Source organism: Arctopsyche grandis, chromosome 4 (genome assembly GCF_051622035.1).
Source record: "Arctopsyche grandis isolate Sample6627 chromosome 4, ASM5162203v2, whole genome shotgun sequence".
Lineage (NCBI taxonomy): Eukaryota > Metazoa > Arthropoda > Insecta > Trichoptera > Hydropsychidae > Arctopsyche > Arctopsyche grandis.
In genome coordinates, this window is record NC_135358.1 from 13693565 (window position 1) to 13720646 (window position 27082).

Below are 27082 nucleotides of genomic sequence, written 5' to 3' on the forward strand. Positions count from 1 at the left end.
ACATTAAATATAATATGTATATATAAACTACAATTAATTAATAATATTGGGATGGTTTTATTCACATGTGAGATTGGGTTCACTTAAACTACAAAATATGACTTGGCCGGAATGAAAATGAAGATTTTTGTATTTATTCCAAATTACTCAAATTTTCAACGCCAAAAATAATTTTTACACATTTTGCATTTTCTGATATATTTTTGTTTAAATAATTATTATAGAATTATTCTAATTTGGGAATTTCAATTACATCTGAAAATAAATATTTTTTTCTTTGTTTTTCTTTTTTCTTCTTGAAGGTGGGGAATTTTGACATGTGCCAATTCCATTATAACTCTATTGAACTCATAGACGAACGCCAGGATTTCTAGAACGGACGAAGTTGAGGAGTTCATCGCTGTCCTCGCATACGAAAGGTTTCACATGGTGGCACGCTACATCGTGCCATTTAATTCCATCATTATAGAAGTTGTTCAAGATAGACAAACAAGATTCATCATTACCCTAAAGGGAATAAGATCAAATTAATAAATAATTCACAAAGGAGCCCAATTTAATATTCAAATAGCAGTTATGATGATGTGTATACTTGAGCGGCTTCACGGTTATCAGGCTGTTGTTGACCGTATCCGCCAGTTGCACTCCAGTCTCCTGTGTTTCTCTGAGTGGTTGGACCGATCTTGGCTCCAGATCCTGACCAGAACCATCCGTTCACATTGGGGGGTTGAAGATCGGGTCTGTCGCATCCAGCAAAGTTACACTTGCGGCCGGATGTCCAAATGTAACGAACATTACCTCTGGTTATGCGTTGCTTAATAAATTCATTTTCCTTGAAGAAAAAAAGAATACATCATTAAAAATATATCGAAGAGTAATGAATACAATTTGAAATGATATAAATTCACACTTGAGGAGTTTCCAGTGAGACGGCATCCATACAATGTCTTCTGCATATATTACGGGCGTCCAACCAGTCAACTTCCAAACTGCGTGTAGGCTGATGTTCCCAACTGAAGAAGTAGGAATGAGCTACTCCTCGAGCATCGCGATACGTTGAGTGTCGTACCCCTGTAAAAATTAATTACATATTATAACGAGTGTTGCAAAAATTTACCAATCTAATGCAGATTAGATTAACGCCTGACTTTGTTTTTTTTAATTTTTTTGTCAGTTTGATACAAAATCTTTCACGGTAAATTAAATTAGAGTATAATGTGTGCGTATTGCAATGTTTTTGTCTGGTTTCGTGGGAAACGCGTGTAATAGTTACGCAATTGACTCGTTCGTACAGGTAATGGCATTATTGTGCAACCTTATCGGGGATTATTCAGCGCAGAAAAACAACAATGTGGACGAACTGTTTCACGGCGTGTGACATTTCTACTTTTGCATAAGTGATTTTCACAATCGGTTATAAACGTTAATGGCATTTATACAAAGGTAAAAATTACTTATAGGCTCGTTGAGACAAAAGCCTGTTGAAATGTGTCTCTTTGTTCTCACGAGCAATCTAAAATTAATTTCACAGATGTTCCAAAAGAAATTTATCAGTTTTCTCATTAATATACATACATAGACCACTGAAACCTCAATTGCAAAATTATGATCATATAAAATTGTCTTTAAATCTATAGGTTTGTTTTGAAACATGGAACTCACAAATTGTTGATTTAAGAGGGCTGTACACCCGAAACCTTAATTTTGTTACCGTTCCTTTCTTCGATATATATATTGAGTGAATGCGACAATATATATCAATATATATATTGAGTGAATGCGACAGTTTCGCTTCAACCAGATAATACGTATTTTAAATCGACAAAATCGAGGTTTCGTATTCTCCTATTTTCTCCTGCAAAACTGGACCAATTTTTAAAAAAAATTCATCATCGGTATGAGAAAGATATTTTCTGTGCAACTATGCGCGTATTTTTTTTTAAATCGACCGTTAAATAAGCACGCTGAACTCTTTGTGGGTGTAAAAAAGAGGCGATTTTATAGATGTTTGGCGGCTCCTAGCTCCTATAAAAAATAACTAATCAAAAAAATAAAACGATTGATGCATCCCAATGGTGGATATCCATAGCATATTAACTCTAGTGCTATAATTGAGGAAGGGAGAAGTCTAATACGTTTGTATGGACAAGGCGCTGGTGTCCAGCCTTCTTAATATAATGTATTAAAAATTCAAATGTATCAAGAAAATACGAAAAAAGCCCATTTTTATTTAATATCAATAATAATAAAGTGTCTTTTGTTTCTTATCATCCAAAATAAAAATTGAGCAAAAACTTACGACTGACAAATAATGAATACATATAAATAGTTTTAAAGCTGCAATTTTTTTCTTATTGTTTCATACACAGTTTGATTCCCTATTTTTTATTTAAAAATAAATATTGAAACATAATCTCTATATTTCTTGAAACAAAGTAATCCCATTATAATAATTAAAAGATTCATAATAGTTTTACATCAAAAAAGATACTAGCACTAAATTACATTGTATACTGTATAAATATTAAACCCATGAAATAGTTCATCGCTTTCTTAAATGTTACCACATTTGCAGGTTATCTCTAAATTAATCTGCAAGATAACTACATAGGACCATTACCGCAAGCTCTCAATTGCAGCAAGTCGTCTATGCAGTTTTGAACATGATTGACAAACGATGAGCCATTACAAAACATGAACAATAATTATTATGACGAGCCGAGTCCTACATCTCTCATAGTTGCCTGACTTCATCACTTATTGTTTTACAGAGCTTGTGCAATCCTAATATACACATACATAAGTCAACGATTATAACGTGTATGTGTGTATTATATACATTACACCTAAAAATTAAAAGCTTCGATTTGAAAGCAACCTCAACCTCATTCGAATACTCATCTTCGTATCTGAATCAACCTTGATCAACACTAATCGAACAACATTCAAAGCAATTTATCAAAAATTACCCAATTGCAACACTAAAATTGCAGCCCTCACTTGAATAAATCTGTAAATTATTATCTTCATTCACCGATGCACTTTTAAAATACTGGAACATCAGCTCAAGGTTTAATATTAAATCCATTTAATCTTAATACCACTTACATATGCACTATATGTGGCCATGAGTTGCAATATACATATTTATATATTACAATTAAGTAAAATAAAGGAATTTAAATACATTTTCTACAATATTTTATGTACTTAAGTGTGAGAGTTGTCAAAAGACTATTTTTTTTATTTTTCGAAATGTCTTTTTAAAAACTCATATTATGATCATTCAATGCAATACTTTAAATACCCAGCATTTATTCAAAGATTTGTCACACGTTTCCTAACTATCATGTAAGGGACTTTGTACGTCGTTAACCCAGATTTGGCAATGGATTTAAATCTTGCATTACACAATCTAAGATTTTCCAGATTAAATATGTGTACCATATATTATACTTTGTTTTCGCTTAAAATGCGATAGTAATAATTAGAGACCCGTATTTTGGGCATCTATTTTTGCCAATTTTAGCATTTTCATTTTGCATTTTAGCGTTTCAGGGCATTAAAAATGTTCAATTTAGCATCAATTTTCATGAAGAGTTTAATTTTAAATAATAAAAAATTTTGATGAATTTTAATAAAATGTATATACATATATAAAATTTAAAGACAACACAACCATTAAAAAATAATAGAAAAATTCAAAAATATTTTGAAATTAAAATTACAATAAAAAAACATGAATATAAAAATATATAGACAAAAAATATGAATATAAAAATATAATACCAATTAAAATTGATTAAAACTTAACATGGAGCATATTTCTACAGATTCTTTTTTGAGACTTGTGCGACGATCGGTAACAATTATATTGTATTTACTAAAATACCTTTCAGCATCCACACTATTGACGGGACACCAAATAGATTTTAGAGCGGCACAACCAAACTCTTCATATTTAATTTTTGTTGCCATCAATAATAGCAATATATCCGGCGTGGATTCACTTTTTATATTCTCTATTAATTGTCTAAAAAGTGCCGATATCCTTCCAAACATTGAGCCTCCGTTAATACATTAAACAATGGCAGGTTTCTAAAAAACAAAACTGTTTCTTTAACATTAATATTAGAATTTGAACCTGCCACAGATGGATTGAATAGTTTACTCAATGTTCGAAGGAATAGATTTGTCTTTATTAGTCTTGAGTGCGAGTCTAGTTTTAAGACGCTTTTTTGAGCAGCCATTTGGATACACAGCTCCAACTGTTTTCTTTTATTTACAGTAGTAGACAAAAGCAGTTGCTTGGTTTCGACATGAAAAACACCGTCTATGGTAAACTGCAAGCTCTGTTTTATCCCCTCAATTTCTTCACATAATAAATGGGCAAAGGGATAGAAAGACCCTTCTAAATTGTCTATTAATTTTATAAATTTTATGCAAATTTCACTTTTGTTTGTTATTTTAGCATCTATTCACATATTTTAGGAATTTAGCATCTATTCCGAATTTTAGCATTAATAGCAAAGTGCCCAAAATACGGGTCTCTAGTTATAATTTAATGTTTTGGTTATAAATCTTCATACAGACATTATGAACCCTTTGAAAGAATGAGTTTAGGATTGGTCCCATCAAATCAAATGTTACTAAATATAAAATAAAATAAAATAATTACTGTTTGCACAGCTCCTGGGGTCTGGGAGAGCAAGTCGTCTTTGGGCGTTTACGGCTACGGCGGCCAGCGCCAGCAGAATAATATGCCTCAGCATCATCTGTGAAAGATAAAAAATATGTATGTTAAATTTTGAACGAAGGAAATGAGAGCTCTTGCGTGCCGGTGAAATGTAAACGAGTCGAGAGGAAAATGATTTCACCAGTCGATCCACCGCAGATGAATAGATACTATGTATGTATGTTTGGAATAAGTCGTGATTTCTGGTCGAGTCCGTGCCTAGGAAGTGAGAGTGAAGGCATTCATTATCCAAACAGAACAATATGAGAACGTCTTCTTCGTGGATTCGCTAATGACGATAAAGATTTCGCCGAAGAGACAACCAAACCACATCCGTATCGGACGCACCTTCTACCTGGATAGAAAGTTGCACCTGAGAGACTACAATTAATTCGTGTCTTATCGTTCGACTTATGTGTAATAAATTCAAATCGTATGACAGACATTTTTATTGAAGAAATCTTCAACTTTAACTTGTTACATCTAAAACATTTTCCACAGTTTCAATATCGACGTGCTCCATGAACATACATACATACATACATAACTAGCTCTACTTAACTCCATTGTCACAAATTGCGGGTAAACGATATGATGAAAACCGTGTCTAATTGAACATTTGAAATCATCATCGAGAGTCTACGTTCATGGCAATTAATCGACGTAATGGCGGTCTCTCGAAAGTGCACCGAAGTGCATCGATCGACCGAATGCAACTGTTTTCCACAACAGCCGATGCATCGGTCGGCTGCATCTACTGTTCCAACTGACCTCTAATAATAACGATACACATTGATCAAATCAATCGGCTACAATCCCATTTTCAACTAATGACATAAAATTTCAACCATCGATAAAGCTGTAATCATTAAATAAGGAGAGACCATATCATCATTTACAACCATTCACTGCTGGATGAAAACCTATCCAATACGCTTACATTCATCTCAACATACTCATCCATATCACATCACACATAATTTCTAATTTCGTCTATCCATCTTCCATTCATCCTTTTACCATTCTAGCACATACATATATTGCCCATATTATTAGTATTTAATTATTATGAGATATTATTTAATTCAATAAACTTAAAAATACTGTCAAGTAAAAGAAGCATTTCTGTTTGCTACACAATACTATTTTTTATGACACTTTATAAATTTTAACGAGTACATGCATACATATATTTAATATTGTCAATTTGAGCTTGTTTTAAGTTGAGCCATCTACATACAGTTCGATTGCGAATTGGACTAACGAACGTACATACATAGTACATAGAACGTACATACATACATAGTTCATAATACATACATATACATAAATACATAGGCATCAAGAGAAAATTCTAGCACGAAGGAAAATTTAATTTAGTGACAAAAAAAGAGTAATTAAAAATTTTAAAAATAATTGAGCCTTGAATGTTTATGGCGAATTTTGTCGACGATTTCATCACCGCTGGGCAGACGGGAATTTGCAGGCTTCGGTTACATCGCTTACGATTCCAGACTGGGCCCCTAAAAGTATGTACTATTGTACCCTATCCTCGGCCCTGAATACATACTATGTATGTAGGTGCGAGCCTTAATTATGTATAAGTTTAGAAGCTCATACACCTTTAATAGAATAAGAAAAAATCTCATCTATCACGAACGAGTTTCAGCAGCATTCGAAGTCGAATATGCAATATTATAAATAAAAAAACACCATTACAGCACGAATTGATAAGTTTATCTAACTCATGTACATACATATACGTATGTAGATCTAAAAAAATGCTGACGACATTCAATATGCACATTTTTTAAAGTCCCCACGAGTGAAAAGCTGCAGTGTATCGATGACTACCATTTGTGCTAGTAACTATGATATGTAATCGTTAGAAAGTATTTTGTTTATTATTTGACGGTCGGTATACCTTTCAACTAACCAATTGATGGACGCCATTGTTCGTTTGATGGCGTTCGACCGGACGCGCATTTATTTATATATTTTTTTCTAAACATTTAATACGCACATTATTGTGTGTGCGCTGCGTGATGCTTTGACAAATAGAAAGTTATTTATTTGAAAATTTCACGGCAATGGAAAATGAGGAGGAGGAAGGTGTGATGAAGACGAGCCTCGCATATGAAGATATAAATAACAGACGACATGGAAAATAATAGAATCGATTAGTTTTCGTTAATTGTGTTCCATTATACGTACTAGATAATAACTCAGGAAAATCTCTATAATCGGATAACAAACGAGATAAATAATTCACGCATTTTTAAAAGAGACTCCATTTGTCAATGACGTGGCTGCTGCAAGGCACGAAAGTTTTCCTTTTGTAACTGTAATAAATTTGTAAACTTTCGTACATTCGTTATTTATATACATACCTACATACATATACATGTGTACAAGTCAATTCACACCTACGAGTACTCATATGTTTGAACAAATTAGGTTAAAACGCGCTTATGTCAATTGATTACTAAATCACAATTAGAAAACTCATTCAGAATGTTTACATTCACCAAATTTGAAAACAACTTTTTTACCAACTGAAGTATCTAATTCCAAAAACCAATACTGCGCTTTGTTAATTTTCTGGAAAACATCGATTTTCTTATATCTACTTTTTTAATTCAAATAATGTTTGTACAAAAAATTAAACATGCGGCGGAAAAATCATGTTTTCCAAATCAAATTTTGGGATACATCGCTCAATATACCGTATTGCTAACAACTCAGCTTAATAAATAACGTACATACATACATATATTGCTAACAACTGAGGGATCACGGTTTCGAGCCCTGATCCAGTGTTTCTGGCCAGACCTTGAATATACAATATATGAGTCGCTATATTTGAAAGTGGCGGAAGTCCAATTTTCAGTTCCAAAAACACTATTTCAGTTTGACTTGATTCACAATTTGCTATCACTACTTTTAATTCGATATATCCAGAATCTCGGAAAATCAGAATAAACTTGTAAAACGCAAAACATTAGATATAATACTTTGCGAGATATTTGGAGAAAAATAGATTTATGCCACTTTCAAATATAGCGACTCATATGTACATATGCGACTCCAGGTCGATCGATTTCTATCATATTTTGCCAATTTATCAGATTTCATTGTTGAAACGGTTCCTACCAAATTGGCCACCTATCCTCATTTATCACCATTATTTGAATTTAATTTACAATAAAATTATAAATTTATATGTATTTACTACTATTTACTAACAAATATAAATATAAAGAAACGACGAGATGATACAGTTTTTTTCATGACAATAAACGATCTTTATTCAAAACTAGCTGAACCCCGGCATGCGATGCAATGCCATAATAACGCATGCAATTCCCCGTTCCCGTTCCCGTTCCTGTTCTCGTTCCCGTTCCCATTTGTCGGAAAAACGCAGGTAGCGAACACATTTGAAATTATTGCGTTGCAATGACACTCATTCCCGTTTTTCCCGTTTCCGTTCCCGTTTTTTCCACAACAAATCCTGAAAGTTTCATCGTAATCAGTTCAGTGGTTTAGCAGCCTATTCGAGACACACAGACATTCATTGTTATATATATATATATATATATATATATATATATATATATATATATATATATATATATATATATATATATATATATATATATATGTAGATTAATAGATTAATCTTTCATATATATTATTGCTAAATTTTGAAATCATCAACTATTTCCGAGTGATTTTTCCAGTAGATACTTAGATTTTCCAGTAGTACTTTAGATTTTCCAAAATTTCATGCATATATTATCTTAACTTACATGTAAATGCAGATTGTAAATTTATTATCCCAATGTATTGTCATATAAAAAACGTAATGCGTATCTCAATTCTAAATCCGGAGAGTTTTCCACCTTACAAAAGCTAAATACAACTCATTAAACGGCTTTGACATATAAAACAACTTTCGGTACACTAGATTTTAAAGATAAATTAAATTCTTAAATTTCAACGTTCCCACACGAGCCCACTAAAACAACACAATAGTTAACAACTATTATATTCCGATCACGAAAATAGCAACATTTACGACAAAGTCAATTTTCCACGTCACGAAATCGCAATATACCTAATATACTGGCACGTTGTCGGTGAAAAAATCGGCGTGATGATATCATTCACCGAGGAATGCATTGCACTTTCTCCGGCATCAGCACACCTGACAATATAAGGTCAACCAGTCCACCAGCGGTTGCTGCAAATTCACGGTCAAGGACCCGCCAATATGGACGACCAGACTCGACCTGACTTATCCAAAGATGGAATCTGTCAAAACGCGTAGAAATATTTCGCATAACTATGTACCAAAATGAGTTAGCGGTTTTAACCAAACCACTAATGAATGTTGCTGCGTAGGCGTAACTCAACGAGGTAACCGTGACGCAAGAGAAATACCAAAAACCATCTAATGTAAATATGGATATACAAACGTGCAAACATTTTCATCAATTCGTGTAAAATTATCATAAAGGAAACAAAACGCGACAAATATGTACATACATATATAGCCGAAAATTCAAAAGTGACATTTGTACGTACTTACATAAATAATAGAGACGTTTACAATTTTCTTGCGTGCTTTATACAGAGAAAGACAAAAAGAACAGAAAAAAGAATAGTGGCAAACTTCCGCTTGTGCACTTCTGATGTGCGCTTATGATCTTTTTAGAAAGTTTTTAACGAGCATTGCAACTCTGTCGATGTATTGTTCAAATATTCTTTTCACTCGAGTGAATGGAAAATCCCTTCTTATCATTTATCATCGAATGCATATTATAAAATTAAATACAACACAATCATCGCTCACTGAACAGTCAAGGAAATTCCATTGAAAAAACAAAAGAAGTTTGCAATATCTTTGAAACCAGTTGTATAAAAAGACTTAAGAAGATTTATACACACTTGCATATCATATTTTTAGACATTTCATTCGTAAATTAGAATTTAATATTGGAGCTATGTACATAGGTTAGGCTAAATCATAAATGTTTTTCATTCGAAATAGACCCTTTTTCATTTCAAATTGACTCTTTTTTATTTTAAGTTGACTTTTTTGCAAATAATTCAAACCTTCAATGTCAATTCGAAATGAGAGTCTTTTCTAAGAAGCTTTATACAATAATGAACAGGTCCTTCATTTGACTCTTTCTTTCATTTGACAGGTTGAAGTCTCATCGTGTAAAAAACACTGCTACCAATACATCGTATTGCTAACAAATGCGTGCATTTTGTGGCGTGGCGATTGTGTATACCGGCAGAAACTTAGGTTTTAAATGGTTCGGTGACTATTTCGATACTAATAATAAACCTTGCTGATGATTCAGGTACCGACATGGATCCGGAGAATGGCCTTAGTGATATGGAATTTGATTTCAATTTTTTTATTACTTTATTATCCTTTTTATATTAAAATATAAAGCAATTCAATTATGGTTTTATTTTTATTTTATACTTATGTAAATGTGTACTATGAAATAAAACTGAACAATATTTATTGCTGGTTAAACGATGTTTCTGTCGGTATACAACTTACACGCATTTGTTAAACTAATGCTAAACTAAACTAAAAGATCTGTAAAAAGTAACTTCATCAAACAAACTATCTGTTTTAGTTTAAATGTCAACAGTCAAAATCTCCAAATAGACATTCTAGGTGTCGTATGAAACTTTTACCTATCAAAATCTTTGAAATGCAAAATTGAAATCCCATGGAAAGCACATTACAGCGTTGCTATAATTCCGTTTGCGCTAAAATTTAAAAACATTGCGACCCTGAGTAAGCATATGTACATATATACCTACATAAGTACATAAAAGACGATACAAACGATTAAGAATACTTAAACGTATGCCTAATAGTTGATGCGTGAACAAACTACATATGTATGTCGTTTGACAATTTGTTCTTTTCGGTACACTAAAACTGGCCACATTGGTTTGTGTATAAAAAACTAGAATGATCATGAATGAAATGTGCACTATAACAATATAACATACAATAAACCATCTTGAAATGGTCCTCAGAGTTTCATATGTAAAGTCTTCGAGGAAGAGAAATTTTTACTTTTCCATCGTTAACCGTTTTTCTAAATATATTGATAGATTCACACGTCTATAAATTTATTTACATATACATATATAAAAATGAACTTATGGTCATTAGCTTTAATGTACATAGATACGTCGCAGTGACATTATATGTATACCCAAAGCAACCGTTTGTATATGTCACAAAACGAACCTTTTTTTTTTCACCGCGACAGTATCTAGCGCCGATCAAATTTAACGAGAAAATTTCAATGTTTCAAAGACTCCCCCATAGAACGCGCATCATTAACGATTGTAGGAGAGTTGTAATTTATACAAATAACATAAAACGGCTTGTCAATTGGATCGGCGGTGTAATGTTAATGTCTATTTTTAAATACAGTCGATAAATTTGGACCAGATAGGATCTCTCGTACACTTTCTCGAAACTTTTGATCGACCGGTGGGAGGGCTTTCACCGACCGGTAGGGCCGAGCGAACTTTATAAACACTTTTTTGTGAATTCGAAACGAGACTAAGGATCTCACCTGACCCATCGGCGACGGGGTGTGAAATGCCCGTTCGGTCGGAGAGGGGTTGAGTGAGTGCGGCATGCGGACTTTCCGACGAGCAAGTCGGCTGAATTTCACATCAATCTGGGTCAACACGGCAAAATGTCGACTGTGCTCAGACTGAAAACGACCCAACATCGGTAGATAACGACCCGATGTAATGGCGTTCAATTTCGCACAATTTCCCCCCCAAAAACCCGCATCCGAAAGTCAACGAGCTTATCTGCGGTGTGCATTCGATGAAACTTTCGAAATTATGCATGCACTGTCGTCACAGCCGGATTTGCCAATAAAGCCTCAAAATTTCCCATAACTATTTCTCAAAATAATTGTAATTATATTTTAAAATTTAAGAGGTTTAGCCCGCTGTGCTTAAACGTAGACCTAAGCATACAATTACTTAATGAAAATACATGTTGAAAATGCCTCAAATATTCATTCATTCATCCTCAATACTACTACTTTGTACATTTATTTTGTTAACATAATTTAAATTAATAAAAGTTTCATTTCATCCGAATTTTCATACATCTTAACCTTAAGCCAGCAGCATGACTCGGTGGTTGCGTTTATGTTAATTGCCGAGAGGTCACCGGATTTGATCCGGCGCTAATCTTTAATGCTGCTTGTCAGACTTGGATATTTGTAACTCCAAGTCTATCGTTTCCTATCAGAGTTTTCCAATTTAACTGATTTCATTATTGAAACGGTTCCTCCATCAAATTCGCAAAAACCATTCTACTCTGAATTTTATTTATGTACAAGTTTAAATAAATCCATAGATGTCTCGTTAATTTTGAGTTTTTAATTTTCTCGAAAATCAGCGATTTATGCAATAAAAAAAAGCTGCAATGTTTGTAATTTGCCGGGAAGACCTGTTAGGTCTTCCCGGTATATATCGATGTAAAATAAAATAAATAAATAACATAGAGTATTTTTTTCACAATACTGGAGACTGAGTCAATAATGAATGTTATGAAGTGTCATTCTTGATGTAATTAGCGATATACTAATGATCATGCGAGATGTAATATAATATGTAGTCTCACGAATAGATCCACGCAGTTCTACATACATATATAAAAAAAAATCATTTGAAAATATAATTGAGATATTCAACATTTCAGGTATTTAAATCAAAAAGCAATATTTAAGATTGTGACTTATGCCTCTAATCAAAAAATATAAACGTCATATGAGATCTCATTTTATCAAATGGAAAATAATTGTGTAGTTAAAGAGCTTCGAGTAAAGACGAGTTTTAATTGAAAGCTTTAAAACGAGTCGAAGGTGGTTTTCTACATGCATATATATTTTCAAGAAAGTGGTGTCAACAGGAAAAACATGTCAATATCAATACATGTGTTATACATATTTGTGGGAAGCTCCATTCGTCGTGTTGAAATGCCTTCTGTATATCCAATTGTACAAGGTTTTGGATACAACGATTGTATTCATTTATCTTCACAAAGAAACATTGTTGATCGTATCATTGCGAGATTTTTTTTATTTTGGGTCTAAATATAAAATTTCATTGTTTTCACTTGAATCAATCTGTACATTCCGTTCATAATGCGCCGTCGAAAAGAAGTAGGCCAAGCTCAAGTTTAAGATTAAAGAGAAATATCTGAACAACTCTTAACGAATAATGTGAGAATATAATACATGTATAATAATACAACTGAAAGAAAGTTTAATACATCTTTAAATGTAACACAAACAAATCAAACAAAATAAAAATTAAGAAAATTGGAAAATTTATATATTATTCTTATTGTACTCTTTTATAATTTGTAGAAAATTAGTCACTTGATATTATTAGTTTACACACATTTATAGTAAAAGTGCGGCCCGGGACGTATACGTGGACTCTAGCTGTGAGAGACGTATTTTCATATCATTATTAATTCATACAATACTATTTCGACAAGTTTCTCCTACATATCTTCAAATATGAATCATTGTTATCGATTACTGCCAACTGTCAAAATCAATATAAGAACAAAACAACCCAGGGAGTGATTTTTTGAACGGACGCGACAATACAGATTTGGCGTACCGGAGTACATCTAGCGTTATTTGCATATGTAAAACTATCTAAAAAAAAAAACACGTGCCCCGTACTTATCTGTGTGTCTTTACCTTTATGGTTGTCTATATATTGTACTTTAATTTAAAGAGCGTATATGTATGTACATATATGTATACAAACATTTCTTGATTTGAGTTACAAAACCTTATTTAAACTAAAAAAATATGATTACATTACACGTGCTACACATTCCTACAAATGGTATTATTTTTAAGCCCCCTCCAAGATCATTTATATACGATGTACACGCAATGACCTTATTTGTTTATAAAATTTATTGTATACTTAAAAGCTGTCACTGCACTAGTTGTTGGCCACTTAGATTTTAGATTAAATGCGCTAATAGTCACCACGTTGATCTGTATTAAAGATAATTTATTCGGAATATTTCTGTAGTACTGCTGATTAGACTTGGATATTTGTAACTCCAAGTCGATCGTTTATTATCAGAGTTTTCCAATTTATCTGATTTCATTGTTGAAACGGTTCCTCATCAAATTTACAAAAAAAAAATAACCCGCCTACTTAAAATATGTCGATGTTACAGTTGAAGTGTATCTTCCAGTTGTAATATAATTTGACTAGTCGGAATACCTATATATTCCAGCTAACTGACGTTGATTCATATGGCGAATTACATTCCAACTCGTCAAAATATATTACAACTGAAAATACAGTTCAACTATAAGTTGGTACCAGGTTAGAGGGAGAGGTTTAGGTTTTCGTGAAAACGTCACTCGGCTAGTAAATTAAGTTGAAAAATCACATTTTCGTTTTGAACACATTCTTAGTTATCGTACTACGGTACTCATTATGTTTATCCGTAATACCTAGCAAATATTAACGCATTATTGAACTCTAAAGCATTCGTAAAAACATCAGAGCTGTCAAAACTCAACTGGCGCACATTGTTGAAAGTGTATTTGCGCTTGTGGAGATATAATTTACTAGTATAATTGTATTCGAATCCGAATGCGCCAGTTGGAATATGTATATTACGATTGAAAATACACTTCGAATGTAACATATTCATAAATCAAAACAAAATTTATTCACCGATAGGTATGGAGACCTAGAATTGGCCTACTGTAGTCATTGAATTAAAGTATACACTACGGCTGTATGTAAATACACTTAATGTGTATTTGCGCTTGTAGAGATATAATTTACGAGTTGAATTGTATTCGAATATGAATAACTTAAAACGCCAATTGTAATATGTATGTATATTACAACTGAAAATACATACATTTCGACTGTAACATTTAAAATTTTGTAATCAAATTTATTATGTACAAGTTTAATGGCATAGGTGACGCTCAGAGGCAACCCATAATGGCATCATGGTAAAATCAATTTATTTTTATATGGAAATACAATTACTATTGTGTTGTCAATAACACTCATATTCACTACCAACTCGTAGAAATTAATCCACCGTCAAAATTTTAACTTACTTATTCTATTCTATTACAATGACTGGAGGGTTTCCCTAGTAGATTTTTGGAGTGATAGTCCGGAAAATTCGACCAAGGCCAAATTTGCCTCTGGTCTTTAGAGCCTCGCTGGACCTGCCGACCGGAAATTTCGAGACCGGAAGTGCGATCCGATAAATCATCATCAGACCACCACCGGTGGGCAAACACGTGGTGAACTTCTGTAGTATGCGCGACTCTCGAACGGCATACTGGGTCAGCGCACTTTCACGCGAAAACGTCGCTTTTAACCTTTGCCGTTCGCACATACACCACTGTCTTACTTACTCACTCGGTATAATTTCTATAAGTGTCGCATAAATCGAGCCTTATTTAGCAAATCCCGACAATCCGCGAGACGACGGACGCGTTTTGTGGAATGCGGCAAACGACGCTCGTTTAACCGGAATCTGAAAACGGCACATCCTATTTCATCCGAAGCATTGTCGTCGTTTACTCTCTATACATATATACATAAATATATGCAGCATTTTATATTGCATGTTTATAAATCGTTCACTATGCCATGTTATTAGAATAGACCCGAGTCTTAGAACAGTATTAGAACATTTAAGAATCAAAAATAAATCGTTACAGCAGAGGAAAAAGTTACATTTCCATGTATAGTTATATAGTTATGCTAAATTTGCATTAAAAGTGAAAGCATTAAATTTCAATTCTAACATCAAATAGTCGTTAGATTTATATTTTCTAGTGAAATTGAGAAGAACCTACTTTTATTGTCTATCTAATTTAAATAAAATGCTGTTTAAATATATATCAATATTAATATTTAAATATTTTCATAAATAGTTCCCGATTGTTAAACTTTCATAATCTACTCGGATCGGAAGGATTGGGGATACCTTTTACTGTCACTATGACTACTGGTTGGTTTGATCCTCAAACTCTTTTGAATTTCAACGTTTTCAGCCAACTTAAGTACATTGTATACCGCAATTTGTTATCTTCTCCTGTGGCACGTACTAATTTAATGACTCTGCCACCTGCTGCAAGGGGCATCAAGCTCGTCAGCCAGATTTATGCTAGCTTGGATTAGTTTAATCTAAAGGTAAGCTGATCTGGTCGAGAGACTGCTTGATTTGGGATCGTTAATGCGTTTTTTTTTCATATATTGATTTATTTTCTACATATTTTATCTTATATTTGTTTACTATCTAAATTTGTTTGTACATCAATATCATTCTTGTATCTTTATTTTCTTACCTAGGCATAGTGAAGACTTCAGAAATTCTGAAATGTCACTGGCAAAATTGTATGTAAATAAATGACCCAATTTGAAAATAAAATACATACAGGTGAATCATTACTCATGACAATACACTTTTAGAAGTCGATTTTGAGCAGATCCCCACGAGAAGTAAACTGAAATGTAGTTCAAATTCGTTCAATTATGTATAATAATAAATGAAATATTAGAGATTTTCATAATCAACTATGTACATATGTACTTCATCCACAAGGCGATACAACTAAAATCCTCTAAAAAAGACCGTTGCCATCAAATTAGAGATCTCCGGAAATTGATTCAATTAAATCTTTGTATCTAAACTGATAGAAATTACAGATCGACGATATATGTTTATGATATGATATATAATTCGTTTCTGACACATATAATTTAAACGCGGTAATATTTGACGTTGGAATGAATCGTTTATTTTTTAACACACGTGTGCTTCTTTAGTAGAAGAAAAAAAATAGGCAAAAACAAACACTAATTCACCTACCGTTACATATTGAACGATGGAAAGAAGTACCGTTTCATCGTTAAACAAAGCCAGCGTCGAATTTGAATCATTAGCGAATGATGTTATTGGTGATTCAAATTTCGCGATCGTGGCTTAGTAATAATCGTCCATTTTCCGACTGTGAAAATGCTACTTAGAACCGGATTTAGAAACGACCGGTCCACAATCGGAACCGCATATAATACATATCTATACATAACGGAATTTGACATCTTGTTTTTTTCGATTTTGACGCAACGGGGGTAAAAGGGGTCTGATACCAGGGAAAGTGGTTGGAATCGTCGAGTCATCGTCGGATTTATTATAGCAAATAGTAAATCACGAGGGTGATGGTGAGATGAATCAGTGAAAGTTTCGGGGTTATGCGATTTGCAAAGGCCGCAAAAATTGAACGTTACGCGCTTAAAGTGTTAATCGTAAATGGCGGGCCGTTCACCTGCTGACATTGGCCGTGTGTTTTCAGACAGACAGACAGACATTGACGCTATATTTATGAACCAGATATGTTCTACTTTAAGTTGAGGGAAAAAAAATATGAAAAGACATTACGTATATCTTCGAAATAAAAGTTTTTTCTATCTTGACTAACTTTCTGCTTGTGAAATTTTAATTTTAATTTTAAACACGCTATACATAGCTATTGAGAATATTAAATTAATATTCTGCAACTGTCTATTAGTCAATAAAATATTAATCAACCAATAAATTGACTCTCATAAAAAATAATACCTATAGCGCTAATGCGTCATACCCATTGACATCAATTATGTAAATTCAAAACGACTTTAATACACAAGTTTCTATAAATTTAAATATGTATTAGAAACTTCAGAAGAAATTTTTATAACACGAAGTGCGATACACAAATAACTAGCGTCAAATAAAACTTTCGTGAATCAATTCAAACTAACAATTCAAATAAAAACGACGGTAGCAGCTATTTTTTTTTTTTAAATAAATTGGTGTTAAAAACTTTACTCTAAACGTTCCGAAAACAACTTTCGCCAAATTTGCGGTTCAAGCTCAAATTAAATGTTTCAACAATATTTTTTAGTATTTTGGTAGCATCCTATGAAATATTTCTCCGAATAGTGAAAGTCAATCAAATATCGTTAAAATTTCTAACACTAGGTACCAAAAACAACTCTCGAAATTTAATCAGATCAGTTTATAAGCAAATGTGTTTGTCAAATTTATGTTTTTATTTTTATTTTTATCGACTTCCAATCTGTGACAATTTAATGGCTCAATAAAACATTGGAAGAAATGATTAACTACCGATATTAAGTGTACATACAAATCATCTTAAAATTCAATCAAATGCAATAAACACTAACTTTTGTATCACTTTTTGTCAAAATTTCTAATAAAATATTTAGACACCGATTTAACAAAATAATACATATCTATGTAGATAAGAATATCCATTAATTAAATCAAATTAGAGAAGTCCGGAAATTGATTCAATTAAATCTTTGTATCTAAACTGATACAAATTAAAGTTTCCATATAATTTACATGGAAAATTTTCGACATTCAAGGGACTAATGATACAAATATCATTTTCGATAGTAAAACAACTAGTGGCTGTTTAAAACGCAAGGAAAAAATTTCAATTACAAACCAACAAACTTTAGCTACTACCATATTACTCAATTCATTCAAATTGGAATTAAGAAAAAAATACGCGATTCCAATTGATCAGATGTTGTGAACGATGAGTCACGTATTTAGAGGTTCGTGTATTTTTTACACTTGAAGTATATCTTGTAATATAAGTTGGAATGTATTCCATCTAACCTGGTACCAACTACCGTTATATTTATTTGTATTTTCAGTTGTAATACATTTTGACTAGTTGGAATATATTCCGTCTTACCCACATAAATTGATTCATATGGCGAATTACATTCCAACTGGTCAAAATATATTACAACTGAAAATACAGTTCAACTATAAGTCGGTCCCAGGTAAGATGGAGAGGTTTAGGTTTTCGTGAAAACGTCACTCAGCTAGTAAATTAAGTTGAAAAATCACATTTTCGTTTTGAACACATTCTTAGTTGTACTCATTAACTTTATTCGTAATACCTAGCAAATATGAACGCATTATTGAATTCTAAAGCATTCGTAAAAACATCAGAGCTGTCAAAACTCAACTGTTATATTCAAAAATAGGTGCGAGAGCGTGCTTTTGGACAAGAAATGGGAGTTCTGGGGATTTTTTCCAGGAAAGTGGGCAAACTACAAAGCTAGAAAGCAAAAAAAAAGGTGAACCATAAAAATGAAAAATGGTGCGTAGGGTCGCGCCGAAGCATAGTTATATTACAACTGGCGTACATTGTTGAAATTGTATTTACCCTTGTAGAGATTATTAAGAGATATAATTTACTAGTCGAATTGTATTCGAATACGAATGACCTAAAACGCCAGTTGAAATATGTATATTACAACTGAAAATACACTTCGACTGTAACATATTCATAAATCATAACAAAATGTATCCACCAATAGTAACCAATAGGAGACCTAGAGTTGGCCTACTGCCTAGTTCATTGAATTAAAGTATACACTACGGTTACATTACTTTTGTTGAATCAAATTTTACAATATGTAGTTCAAAGAAGACCATCAATTTGGTCGAATTTTGACTATTGGACGGATTCCCATAATAGTTTCGAGCTATTGTGTTCGAAGTAATTCATCGCCATGGCCCTACCCTACATTTTGAAAAACGACAATGGATCCAGGGTGTGTCCGATTCAAACAAATACACATATTTTCCGACAAAGACCTACACGTCCATTGTGTAAACAAAAAAAAAATCGACGTTTACCTCTCCGCTTCCAATTCTGAAACATCACCAGAGAGCTTGGATCGATTGCACGTACGTACAATGCAGACAACCAGGCCAAGAGTGCAAGCTACTATGAACTACTGTGCTATTAAGGACTATCAGATAAGATCACGTGTGAGAATGCTGAGGCCAGGTACAAACCAGAATTTCCGAACAGATTGATACGTTTATAGTAGATGCCGCGACGGGACGCGTACGTGAGAATAATAAAAAATCTACTTGGTATTGTGTTCCACGTTTTCTCACGGAGTTCATCCGAACAGATCGATACAAAATACACACACACATTCAAGTAAGGTAATGCACTTGACGGACGTACATACATATATAAGTGGTCCACTGGAAAAATAACTCCAAAAACAGGTCAAAAAGATCGGACATTGTTTTCGGTTTGGCCGCGGGACACCAATCGTGGGTAGCCACCAAAGTCAATAAGTATTAGATATATGTATAACCATTATGGGACTTTCTAAACGAGTGGTTTTTGTGTAATACTTTCGTGGAGATGTGTGCATGCCTTTATTTTATTTTTTAATCCAAATTTATGTAAGCCATCCACCAGAGGTAATAATTTGAAGAGCACACCCGCACAACCGCAATCAAAATCTAAAAAAATATCATTCGTTCTTCTTTTTACCGATAGAAGAATGTCTTTATTATCTAGCTTTTTCCCATGTGATCTTCGGCTAATTGATGCTATTCAATATCGGCAGGGTACAATGGTGGGAAAGAATTTATTTATGTTCGATTCTACTGACCGATATACATATACATACATATGTACATCAATGGAAAAGATCGGAATTTTCCAATTGGAAGAAGGGGTAAAAATCGTAACGCGATATAACAATTTGCAATGTGGAAGCCTCCGGCTAAATTTCTTTCATGGTCTGGTTCTATTTTAAGTATGAAATTGGCAATTCAAATACGGAGCGAACGTCTCGATTGTGTTCGCAAAATCGAATTAGATGTGTCATGATTTTTTTGCTACAAAATAATTGATTGATCTGTCATTGTCACGATAGAATTTTTTATCGTTTCAAACATAGGTAGTTTCCGGCTTGTATGGAAGAAAAAGTGAAATTTGGAACGAATAAATCTAATCTTTAATTGACAGTTGTCGAATACCTTTAATTTAATTGACAAATTAATAACATAATACAATCTATGTAACTTTAAAAAAAGTGCCTAAATAGACAACTATATTTTTTTAAATCAAAAAATCTCATATTTTTAATATACTATAATATCATTACAATACTACATACATATATTATACATATGCATATGTATGCTACTATAGTAGTTAAAAATTACACAATATAAATGGAACTCCAATTAAATGAGCCAACAAAGTAAATAAACTTACTAAATTTTCTGTTGATACTTTGTTGAGATAATATGTAAATAATATGTAAAATTGTACAAAAAAGAACCACCCTGAAGCACTCATATGTATGTGTGTACATAGGAAACTAAAAGACTTGACCTTTGCACATAGAGAGGTACACGACCTGTTTTTAAATACTTTTGCACATGCAATAAAAACGCTAGAATGCCTAGTCTGTAACGTCACGTCCAAAACTCACCCCCTGGAGTGTTTCCGTTGATATTTTATTGTTATATTGACAGTGATTCCAATTTGAAGAAATGTAGTAGGAATTTGTCTAAATACTAAGGTCTTACACCTGTGTGCAAACTTAAATCGGCTGCTCCTTAATTTTATCAGCATTTGTATAAATCATATTAATAAAAAAAAATTAATTAAGTGCATGCGAGTAGTACAAAAATCTTACCGTGTGATAAATATTTTGGGAGATATTATAGTGTTGAAAATTTTAATCACATCAAACATTAACCAGAAAAACTGCAGAAAACCAAAACGTTTAGTTCTGAACAGGACCAGACGGCAAGAGAGACTAAACGTTTTCAATATAGTGATTTTACCCACAATCCCACATTTTTCTTTTGATGACCAACCAATACTCAACATCCTTGAAGAAATACATCTGGCAGTCGCAAATAAAATAGAACACAAAAAACCTAGCTCAATGCGGACCGAAGCTATAACTGCTATCCCGTTATTTCCCCGAATTAAATTTGGGGGTATTATAAGTAGACTGCGGATACAGAACGTGCTTTTACCAGGAATCGGGGCGGTTTGGCTCTATTTACAAAGCTAGAGTACAAAAAAAATGCATTTACAACAATTGAACAATAAACGGCGCGCTGTGGGTCCGGCCACTAGTTATAAGTTGTAACAGCAATCCACAAGTATACAACAAGACAATCTAAATGCATTTTAAATAGTAGGACGTCTTGTTTCGTATTTTTCGACTGTAATTTCTTCTGGCCGCCTTTATATTTCGGCCGCCTGAGTGCGTTGCACACGTTTGTACATATGGTAGGTGCGGCCCCTACCATATGGTAGGTGCGTAGGAGTTTATAGATCGTCTATAGAAATGACAGTACTCACAGATTTGAGTACTGGCTGCACGAATTCTAGCAAAAATGAAAGAAACAACTCTCGAAATGAAGAACAGTTAAAAAAAACCGAAACCAACTAACGAGACGAAGACGCCAAACATCAACCCGTCAACCAGGTGACTTTGCGACGACTTAAATGGCGCGCTAATGAGAAATTCCAGGTCACCCGAAGGGGTTCGCATGAAAAACTTTCACTTCGGCACATTAATCTTGGACAAACGTAAGAGCTTCACACATACGCTTCTCCACTAACAAGTGATCTCATCGAGTGGCGAACTAGTGGGCACATTAGTGGGTCACGCGAGGAAGTTGCTTGCACGCGACTCCGCGAGTGCATCAGCCTAGTATTACAAATAACACCCACAATACAGGTACATACAACGTGCATACGTATGTACATACATACATACACCTGGCCGTCGGAAGTTGATTGCTGGAGACGATCTTGATTAGAGTGGAGCACCGGCCCGACCCGGTTGGAGTATCGCAGCGTTCGTTATCAGAGAGGAGCAGACGGATCCGCCAAGTGTGCCGCGTTTGTCGTGGTTACACAAACCCCGTTAAAAATATAAGCCGCACCGTTACGTTTATGACACTTTTTGTCCGGCTGCTGGCCGATCGGAGACAACCGACTATAATAATACCAATGATTTGACTACACCCACCGGATAATGGAATCGTGGGGTTGTCCACGGTACAGGATATCGACAGATATGCATAACTCGTTCTCCGTTGGAAAGGTTTTCAGACTGTATTTTAAGGTAAGATAACATATTGATAATACGAGACCAGTAGGATTAGTTCTCTTATGTATAGGTATAATAAAAACAAGAGTAAACTGCCACTTCCGGTTGACAGAAGCTTATCAAATTTTATACATATGTAACTTGGTATTAAGCTTAAACTTCTATATATTAAATTTCAGTTCAACAAACCAAACGGTTTCTGAGAAAAACATAAAAAACCTCAATTCCCCAGAGTAAAAGTACTACTTCCGATTCAAGTAAAAATATTTAAAAAATATTAAGGTATAAAATTTATAATTTCTATTACATGTTGAAAATATGCAGTCTGATTAGGCTAGCGGTTTGGAAGATAATTTAATTCAAAAACTTAAAAAAAAGAGAAAACCTATAAGGGGAGGTATCATTTCCGGTCAACTTACGTCATATCGATAAGAATTTCAGTAACCCATACTAAGTTTCAGTTCAATAGGATTAACGATGTTCAAAATATCCCTAAAATACACGGACACACAGACACACATATTTTTTCTAGATCATGAAAACGTGATCAATCAAAATTTCGAGTTCAAATTTTCACAAAACTTCATCTATTGAATCAATGGAATTCATTAAAATGCCCTAAACTTTGACTTTTATTCCTGCACAGTTTAACTGTCAACCCACCTATCCATCGACCATTAAAGTTGTACTGTAATCGAAACATGGAATCGTCACACAATTTAAAATCCACTTAAATTGACAGAGTTAAAGAAAATTTATGATAATGATATAATCCTACTTTATAATTTAAAACACAAGCTAAATTAATGGAAAACCATTCGCATAAATGAGAAATTGATACTTATTATATGTATGTAAATATATTATTAACCATTTAATTTTGATTAGTTTCAAAATTCAATGTTTGGTTTATAACAAGGCGAAAGTGAGAAATATCGATAAGCTTGCCAACATGGTAATGATATGTAATTGAAAACATTCAACGAAAAGAAATTTAGCACCAATATAAATATGTACATATGTATAATATAATAGAAAGGTGTCACATTTCATAAATCATATTTTAATTTTTACGAGTTTTATACTTACATATATAATATTATGACAGGTTGGCTTTTACGCCTTTTTTATTTATATTTTGTGCTTACGAGAACCGATATACAATCTACAATCAATTTAAAATCATCTGAATACATACATATGTAGGTATTTAAGAAGATTTTCCATTATTATCTCTCGCAAATTCAAGTTTATACATGAGCCGCTATGTTTGAAAGTGGCGGAAGTCCAATTTTCAGTTCACTTCAAATATGTACCTATTTCTGTTTGACTTAATTCACAAATTGTTCACTTCTTTTAATTCGATATCATATGCAGAATCTCGGAAAAGCAGAATAAACAAATTACAGGCCACCAGTATTTTTAAATATTGTTAAACGCAAAACATTATATTTAATGTTTTGCGAGAAATGAAGAAAGGTGCACTTATGCCAATTGCAATTATAAAAGTTGACATATACCATCTCGAATTTTGTGACATTATAAAATGCTAAACCACTCTGTCTCTGTGATACTGTATAAACATAATTGTTTATTGATGTTTTTAATTGGCCAGGAAAGCGCATTGGGATTTACCTGTTAGGCCTTCCCGGTATATACATATGTATGTATACAATTAAAATAAAAAGAAGCCATATAAACATATGTACATATAGCAAAAAAAAATCTAATTAATTTTGGTATAAAGGCTCATTTGGTAAAAAAAGCACAAATGCTTCAAGTTATTGCCTCTGGATATTCCAACAAGGTCACGGTACTTGTTGCTAAAATATGTATGTACATATGACGTAATTCGAAAACAATAATCAGTTTTTCCTCAACTTTCACAAAGAACAGTGAATACGGTTCCTATATAATGACAGCATAAAACATGGAAATATGTATATGTATGTACTTGGCTGTGCATTTCATTTCATGCACAAAAATCAAAAAAGTATTTAAATTCAATGCAATAAGTTTAAATTTATATAGTGGTTTATCCATAGCAGTAAAGCGACTGTGTAATTTAGAAAGACGAAGTTAATTACTAATTATTGGAAAGTCAATACAGCCGATTCGTACTGCATCATTAAAGATGACTGCAGTTGTGCAACTTCAGTCTGAAGAGAGGTCTTGAAGTTCTGAAGTCTGAAGAGAGCACTGAAGAGAGGTCTTGAAATTTATTACGTACGTATTTTCAGGCCACTTGTTACGTTCAAATCTATAATCCGGTAAACGGATTTGATTGCTTTGATGTCAAAACTAGATTAAAGTGTGAATAAATCGTGCAACATTAACGAATAAACATTATTATTATTGTTGGTATTGATGATACTGAATTACATACTTTGAATCGAAACCGGATCCCTCCTATTACGATGGGTGTTCGACTTTTAATGGTTCGTTCCACAAATCGATAAAAAAAGCCTTTTTAAATTATCTTCAAAGAACGAGCAACGCTTTAATCCTATTTCTCGTGCTGATAGAATGTAATTAGTTGCAGGATGTAAATGGACAGCAGTAACAAGTTTAATTACTAAATCCGGTAAGATTCTATGTATGCCTACTTTCCTAGAACTTCTAGATCGATATCGTTAAGAATTGCTAATGCGATTATTTTTTTATAATGTTCATTCTATGTATGCATGTACTATTGCACTAGCTTCTGTAAATATGTAGTTCTTAATTGTCACTTGAAGTAGCATGCAACAGGTGACATCTATTCAAATTAGTAACGACTTTCTACATAATAAATATTTAATAACTTCCTATTGCGAATGAAAGACTACAAATCACTAATTTTGGTCTGGTAGCAGAAGTGTGCCGATACATTTTCTATTGTATCAACGACGTGATCCATGCAAAATTTATGTTAATACGGAATTTAATAAGGAAAGAGAATAGTGCTTTAGGCAAATGTCATACATACATACATACATAGGTTAACGTATTTCGAAAGTTCATTTAAACTCTCTAAAGATGTTTGTACAATACAGAATTTATATGCACAAAAAATGTCAAAAATATAAATATTAATTATGTTCATATGTACATACTCATACATACAATAAAATTCTAAAAACTTTTGGACAGCAAATTGAATCCAATAAATTACACACAACTACTATATATTTAAAAAAACACTGATGCACATAATAAATTTTACAAAAAAAAATTGCATTTATTAGATTGACTATTGAAAAAAAAATACCCTTAAGTTTTTGTTGAAAAATAAAATCATAATAAGCACATAATTTAACTATACAGTTAGTTTCGATAAACTGATAGATTTACGTAAGTAAACACAACAACAAAAAATATGCAAATGATCGCACAAAAAATGCGATAATACATTAACGAATTCCAAAAATAACGGCATCTTTGCATACGAACTTTACATTACTCGTTTCGATTGTTGAACGTTTCAGTGCAAAAAATCACAAAATTACACCAAATGCGACAAACAAAATTTTAATTAAAATACCTCAATTCAAATTTGGCGCGCGGGGTGTGATCGTTTGACAGTTTTGCGTCGCACGCACGCATCATAAGCCCATTAATTTTCGCCAGTGTCGCGGAAACTAAATACACGCGTAATCAAGCGATAGCAGCGCACGACCCGTCCATGTCCCGCGGATTGACGAATTCCGAAGTTTCCGTTTTCGACACTTACGGTATAAAATGCGATGTGATGATGGGGAATGAGGACCTACCTTGTAGTGTACCGGATGTGTGTGTGGTCTGACAGAGAGTGGAGTGGTTGCGCCGCAGCGACCGATCGTATATAGGCGCGCCTAACCTACATCCTCCCCACCGGAGCCGCATCTGGTGCATCTCGACACCATCACTTGCCACTAAACCGCTGCACATTCAATCATGCTACCTGCAATGCAACGCGTTATAAATTCGCCTTTCATAATCGTTATCCCATCGCATCTCACGCCTAATCATCTTTCAATAACAACATCTGAGTTCCCTAGTGAAAAAAAGATTTCCCTCCCTCTTTTCCAAGATCCAATTTATGAGCTTAAAAAAACTATATGTATTTTGTAAATTACAACTAAAGGAAACACTACAGTCGTTGGTATAGAGAAAATCATTAAAATACTCGAAACAAATATTAGGTGGTAGTGAACAGAATCACCACCAGGGCACAAACGTTACTTTCAGTGGTGTAGTCGGGTCGGGTCGGGTCGCCACCCTGGTACTTATTTTTGAGCCAGGTCGCCACCC

The 27082-nt window shown here is 33.3% G+C and overlaps 1 protein-coding gene across 1 annotated transcript; it reads right to left on the bottom strand.

Annotated features, from left to right (window-relative positions):
* Positions 1-298: 298 nt before the first annotated feature.
* LOC143910429 (uncharacterized) lies at positions 299-26616 on the bottom strand. The gene is made up of 5 exons (XM_077428893.1): positions 26563-26616; positions 4679-4775; positions 911-1071; positions 593-832; positions 299-507 (listed from the first exon to the last, which is right to left on the bottom strand). Exons 2-5 carry the CDS (start codon positions 4773-4775, stop codon positions 349-351), a joined length of 657 nt encoding a protein of 218 aa, XP_077285019.1. The 5' UTR covers positions 26563-26616; the 3' UTR covers positions 299-348.
* Positions 26617-27082: the final 466 nt, after the last annotated feature.

Bases quoted from the DNA above. Each gene is read 5' to 3' on its own strand.
- LOC143910429 (XM_077428893.1), bottom strand. From the start codon at position 4,775: ATGATGCTGAGGCATATTATTCTGCTGGCGCTGGCCGCCGTAGCCGTA. The intron at 1,072-4,678 runs GTAATTATTTTA...TAATTTTTACAG, and splicing joins CCCCAGGAGCTGTGCAAACA to GGGTACGACACTCAACGTAT. The intron at 833-910 runs GTGTGAATTTAT...TTTTTCTTCAAG, and splicing joins TCTCACTGGAAACTCCTCAA to GAAAATGAATTTATTAAGCA.